Source organism: Ictalurus furcatus, chromosome 2 (genome assembly GCF_023375685.1).
Source record: "Ictalurus furcatus strain D&B chromosome 2, Billie_1.0, whole genome shotgun sequence".
NCBI lineage: Eukaryota > Metazoa > Chordata > Actinopteri > Siluriformes > Ictaluridae > Ictalurus > Ictalurus furcatus.
In genome coordinates this window covers 34,861,422-34,868,229 of record NC_071256.1, presented here as the reverse complement: position 1 = coordinate 34,868,229, position 6,808 = coordinate 34,861,422, and the positions used below count along the sequence as shown (strand labels likewise).

The following is a 6,808-nucleotide window of genomic DNA, read 5'->3' as shown; positions in this document are numbered from 1 at the left end:
TCAAAATATAATGTTCATTTTTTTTTTAATCCCCTGCACAATGTATAGCATAGCCCACATAGATACATTTAATACCTTTTTCATAGCCTTCAATTTGCGCAATGTTTGAAGTAGAGCTGCAACAACTAATCGATGATAATCGATGATGAAAATCGTTGTCAACGAATCTCGTTATCGATTAGTCGGGCTGAGCAGCACGGGGTGCGTTTACTCATTACGTTACTTCTGTTCTGAAAACACACATCAGAGAGTAAGTACTAAAGTTGTGTCCCAAATGACGTACTATACACTTACACTGTGCACAGTGTACTCTACCGTCCAGCGTATGAATGTTAGAAAGGTTTTTTTTTTTTTACTACCCGGAAGTATAAGCCGCTTCCTAATAGACGGTGCATGACGTCACACGTACGTAATGTGACGCCGCTAGCTTTAGCAGATACCCGGAATCACCGACAATGACCTTCTTCAGTTTACTGTTTATATCAACATTATTTTACATATACATATACATACATATATACATACATTTATGTATGTGTGGATTCAGTCTTATATAATTGGACAAACAGTTGTATAAAGTTTATATTTGTAACACTCAGTTTGTGGATTTTATTTTAAATAAACGAAAAAGTGGTACTGGAAGTTTGCCCCCATCCGATTAATCGGGGGGGGGGGGGGGGGGGGGCACAGCTGTGCCAATCTCCAAATCCATCGCTACTGAATATAGAGACCTGGGAAACGAGGTCATCCAAATGAACCAGTACATTCCAAGCTAGTTGCCCAAATAAAAACCTCACAGTCATCCTCAAACACACACACACACACACAGATCAAACATGTCTGCGAACTGAAAGAATGATACATCACCAAAGCTTTGGAAATGAGTCTGAAGGACCAGAGACATAAATAACGAAATATGAATTGCAAATATGCACAAATGCGCGCACACACCCCTCAGGTGTGAGAAAAGTGGACCGGTGGATTGGTATTCTAGCTGCCAGCTTTGACAAGTGCTGAAATTCAGACATCAGGCAGACAGTAAAGACATTTGAATCGATATCTCTGATCACGACGAATAAAATTATCTTACTCAAAGCTAAAACTTAAAAATAAAAAGATTCAAGCAGTACATAGCAACTCAACAAATTGCTCAACAAAAATCCTAAGTAAAAATTCGACACTGGATGTCCACATGTCCAAAAGAGAAACAACACTTCACCGTTAACATAGAGCCAAGGACATTATTTACACAGGAAAAGAGCATCTGTTTCCGCCATTAGAGACACACAGGGAGAAAAGAAAAACAACAACTGGGCATTTGGACAACCCAACACATTCGGCAAAGAACGGAGGTGAACATTTGTTGGCCGTGAAAGACCATCTGTCTGCAGATAACTGCATCTCATCGAGGAATCTCTCTGAGGTAGGTGGCTGAAAAGCTGAATTCACAAACTTGTCACCATGTGGCCTGCTAAACAAGAGACATACACTGCAGAATAAACACACAAAAAAACAACAACAATCCAGTCTTTTGTGTCACACACAAGGTGACGACATCTGACACAAACCAAATATCTCAACTTTAATACAGAAGAGGAAATGGTGATCTTTCTGATTAATTTTATTTATAGCAAGCACTAGAGCCTTGAGCCACTAAAACACTGACAAATCTCAACATAAGAACAGGTTAATAACAACAACAACAAAAAAAAAAACAAGCTCCAGGTTAAAAACAAGCTCCACGTCTACAAGGAAGACAGTGTCAGCATTATAAGCATGGACTTGAAAATCGGCCATGCAAAAGCATGAACACGAGAGGCATTGTACCGGGGAAAGCCGAGAGGGACGCGTTCAGCATATAAAACAGCACCAAGCTGCCAACTTTGTGCTACTGGGTCTGGTGAATTTTTAGGCTCCTCTAGCAACTTCATTCCACAGTAAATAAAATTTTTTAAAAAAAGAGCGTAGTGACAATTCTAGCAACTTTTTGATTAGTGACTGTCCTGCACTGGTTAGGGATCTCCAGCCGACAGCACTGGATGGATGAGATGAGGGAGCAGGCTCAGTCCACTCACCACCAGCGTGCAAAGCCTCAATAAGTTACGCTTGCACGAGCCAACAACCCATCACCACTGTTTCCAACAACCAATCACTAATCACCAACATTCCCAATGACCAATCACTAATCACCACAATGACCAATCACTAATCACCACAATGACCAATCACTAAAGTCCCCAATGACCAATCACCAATCACTAAGCACCACAACGACCAATCACTAATGTCCCCAATGAACTATCACCCATCACCAACATTCCCAATGACCAATCACCAAACACTAAGCACCACAATGACCAATCACTAAAGTCCACAATGTCCAATCACTAAAGTCCCCAACGAACAGTCACTAAAGTCCCCAATGACCAATCTCCAGTCACAAACATTCCCAGCGACCACCATTGTTCCCAACAACCAATCACTAACCTCCATTGTGCAACAACCAATCACTAACCTCCATTGTTCCCAACAACCAATCACTAACCACCATTGTTCCCAACAACCAATCACTAACCTCCATTGTTCAACAACCAATCACTAACCTCCATTGTTCCCAACAACCAATCACTAACCTCCATTGTTCAACAACCAATCACTAACCTCCATTGTTCCCAACAACCAATCACTAACCACCATTGTTCCCAACAACCAATCACTAACCACCATTGTTCCCAACAACCAATCACTAACCACCATTGTTCCCAACGACCAATCACTAACCACCACAGTTCCCAACAACCAATCACTAACCACCACAATTCCCAACGACCAATCACTAAACACCACAGTTCCCAACAAAAAAAAAATCGCTGACCACCACTGTTTGTCCCTCCCATGCACGTTGTCTGAACTCTCTTCTTAATGATATCGATAAAAACGAGTTATTCCATCTGTAACCGTCTCCTTTGTGTTTATTTCCCAACCCCTCACGAACACAGCTTCATTTTCTTTGCGTTCTTCATAGAAAGTATGGCAATTAAAAAAAACAAACAGCTCATTCATGGCGAGTCATAACCAAAGACGACTTCTTTCCTTAAGGAACAAGTTCTTATTCATTTCCATTATATTGACCTTCATAAATCTTCCTCCTTCGCTTCACGACGTGCGGATATGCAAATGATCACGAGGACCCAATGAATATGCAAATGACCTCATGACGTCACCCAGTGACCTCTAGCTCCTGTTGGAGCATGCAGTACCCACTTACCCCCGAAAAGACTGTACAACGACACAACTTGCAGGCTGTCACTCTGACCCACCACTAATTCACAGCTCCAGCTAGCTTTATTACTAGCTAAGTTTTTGGTCTGGGGTTCTTCAGTTACAATCACAATACATCGCACATTACAAATAATTTAAGATGAAATTTGTTTTCTTACTTACTGGGGAGAAAAAAAAAAGCGACGACAACAACAAAAGGACAAACCCCAGGGCGTGTTGTATGGATTAGCCTACAAGCTAGCGACATTTTATTGTATTGTTTGCTTCAAAATATTGTTTTAAACAATTTTAAACAACTCGGAACAAACACTAAGCCGATATTAGTATTACAAGCAGTCTTACATTTAGGTGTTCAGACGTATTCACGGTTTATTAAAACATAATAAATCCAATTCTGACTCGCTTTTATATAAGTGCTGCGTATTAAAATCAGGCGAGCTGCTTAAGTACCTAGCTATCCATATTGATATCGATAACAACATTAAATGCAAAAGCAAGGGAAGTTTCCATCCTATTTATTCATCAACAATGCAATAAAAACATTAGCGCATTAGCCGTGTTAGCTATGAAGCTCTTAGCTAGCTAAACACGTTAGCTAATAGCTAGCACTCAAGCTAGACAGCGCTACAGAAAGAACCTTAAAGGAATGATAGGCGCTGCAAAAGTATCACCGCACACAAATCTTCTTCTGCATCCTCGTCGTTTTGGTTGTGTTTACCTGGAAATCACGTTCCTCGTTGAACCTTGAAAATCTATCAGCCATTTTGTCTCAGCTCCTCTCTCGTCTCTCCTTCGTTTCGGAATCTGAGCGCCTGAAACGCCCACAGGACACGCAGAAAGGCGAGCAAGGACCAATGGCAGAGCGAGTCAGGTTGATCGATGGGTTTATTGTCCAATCAGATTCTACAGATAGAAAGGCTTTCTGTAACAGCGTAGTTATGTCAAGTAAATCGACTCGGCTTCAACACCTTCTGTAAAGATTTCAATTGATCTCTATTTTTACGCGTGTAAATAGTTTATTTAACGAATCCTAAGCTTTAAAACAGCATTCTTCTTTGGACAAGAATCCGATAAATGTCCGCCGCACTATATAGCGTTGTAAATCTACACGGAGAGGCCGCCCCCTAGTGGTGAATTTGTGCATTTGACAACACCGTTTCTTCTTACTTTTCATTACAAAACAGAATCACAATAAATAGTTGTATTGTATAATTGTAAAAGTATCTTACTAGTTATAGAAAATTAGTTAGTATTATAAATACTAAGGAATTAATGGGGAACTTTTTGAATGACAAGGCATTCTTTATGCCAAACAATATACAAATAAAATGTCATTCAGTTGTTTTAGGTCTTTAGAAAGACCTGCCGTTTAGAAAGTTTGTACAGGCATGCTTATAGAAGGATGCTTTTCATTTTTACTGTTTCATACTATTTAAGAATAGTAATGAAGACATTCACTCCATGAGCTACCGGTATGATGGAAAGTATATATTTATGGGAACTAAATATTAGGGGAAAAAAATTCAAACATAAACCTTTATCTAAATGTCTTTAAGACAATGGCCATAACATTAACTTTAACATTAAAACCACCTGTCTAATATTGTGTAGGTCCCGCTTGTGCCACCAAAACAGCTCTAAACGTCGAGGTATGGACTCCACAAGACCTCTGAAGGTGTGCTGTGGTATCTGGAACCAAGACGTTAGCAGACGTTAGAGTAAGTTCTGTAAGTTGTGAGGTCAGGCCTCCATGGATCTGACTTTTAGATTTAGATTTTTTTTTGTCCAGCACATCCCAGCGATGCTCGAGTGGATTGAGTTCTGGGGAATTTGGAAGCCGAGTCAACCCCTTGAACGTTTTGTCATGTTCTTCAAACCGAACAATTTTTGCAGTGTGGCAGGGAGCATTATGCTGCAGAAAGAAGCCACTGCTATTACGGAGTACCGTTGCCATGAAGTGGAGTACTTGGTCTGCAACAATGTTTAGGTAGGCGGTACGTGTCAAAGTAACATCCATATGAATGCCAGGACCCAAGGTTTCCTAGCAGAACATTGCTCAGAGCATCACACTGCCTCCGCCAGCTTGCCTTCTTCCTATAGTACATCCTGCTGCCATCTCTTCTCCAGGTAAGCGACACACGCGCACCCAGCCGTCCACGTGATGTAAAAGAAAACGTGATTCATCAGACCAGGCCACCTTCTTCCATTGCTCCATTGTAGGCACTTTCAGTGGTGGACAGCGGTCAGCATGGGTAATCTGACCGGTCTGCAGCTACGCAGCTCCATACGCAGCAAGAGATGAGCTGTTGCACAGTGTTATCACGAAAGATAAGAATGATTTCCGAAAACGTTCTTTATGGCAGATTCTGCTGGAAAATGAGCTCTGCTGTCTTTGTAGTGTGTCATGAAGGGGATGGGATGGATTGTCCATGATGGAGAGCAGTTTGTTCAGTGACCTCCTATTCCTTGCTGACTCAAATGTCTCCAGGTTTTGTCCAGTGATCGTTTCGGATTTGCTAATGAGTTTACCGATCCTGCCGGCATCTCTGACACTCATGCTGCTTCCCTCAGCAGATCACAGTATAGTAGATGGTGCTCACGACCACAGACTTGTAGAATATGTCCAGCATCTTGGTGCATACATTGAAAGAGCTGAGCTTCCTCAGGAAATAGAGTCTGCTCATCCTCTTGTACACAGCGTCAGTGTTGGTCCTACAGTCGTCTGTTGTTCAAGTGGACACCCAAGTCCTTGTAGTGCTCAACAATTCCAACCTCCTCACCCATGATGTTTATGGGCTTGGTCGCAGTTCTCATCCTTCTAAAATCCATCACCATCTCCTTGGTCTTGTTTATATTTAGGATGCTATTAAAGGCACTGGGAAAAAAAAACAACCCAAAAAACATGGTTCTCACAGTACCATGCTGCAGCAGGTAGATGATAGCATCCTCCACACTCATAAGCAAACTGAAGAGGGTCTAGAGCATGTTTCACCTGTGGTCCAAGTGTACCCAGTACCAGTCTCTCCAGTACATTCATGACATGTGACGTTAGGACAACTGGTCTAAAGTCGTTGAGGTCAGATAGTGTAGCTTTTTTTAGGTGTGCTCTTTTGTGGGATCGGACCAGACAGGCCTTCGCATATCAATGAGCCTTGGGTGCCCATGACCCTGTCACCTGTTCAGCGATTGTACTTCCTTAGACAACGGTTGGTAGGTACTAACCACTGCATACCTTGAATACCCCACAAGACCTGCCATTTTGGAGATGCTCTGACCCAGTCGTCTAGCCATCACAATCTGGCCCTTGTCAAAGTCGCTCAGATCCTTATTTTTAACCATTTTTTCTGCTTCCAACACATCAACTTCAAGAACTTGCTGCCTGACATATCCCACCTCATAACAGGTGCCATTGTAACAAGATAATCAATGCTATTCACATCACCTGTCTGTGGTTTTAATGTCTGATCGGTAGTGTGAATGAGAACTTGGAGCAGACATGACACTATCATGTTATGCATGTTGTACT

General features: G+C 41.7%; 1 protein-coding gene across 1 annotated transcript in view; it reads right to left on the bottom strand.

Moving 5' to 3' along the window:
* Positions 1-4,106, bottom strand: part of gpatch8 (G patch domain containing 8) — a 34,887-nt gene extending 30,781 nt beyond the window's left edge. The window contains exon 1 of the mRNA XM_053616391.1: positions 4,001-4,106. Within this exon, the coding sequence (XP_053472366.1) occupies positions 4,001-4,045 (45 nt within the window). The 5' untranslated portion in view covers positions 4,046-4,106. The remainder of the gene's footprint in view (positions 1-4,000) is intronic.
* Between the last annotated feature and the right edge of the window lie 2,702 nt (positions 4,107-6,808).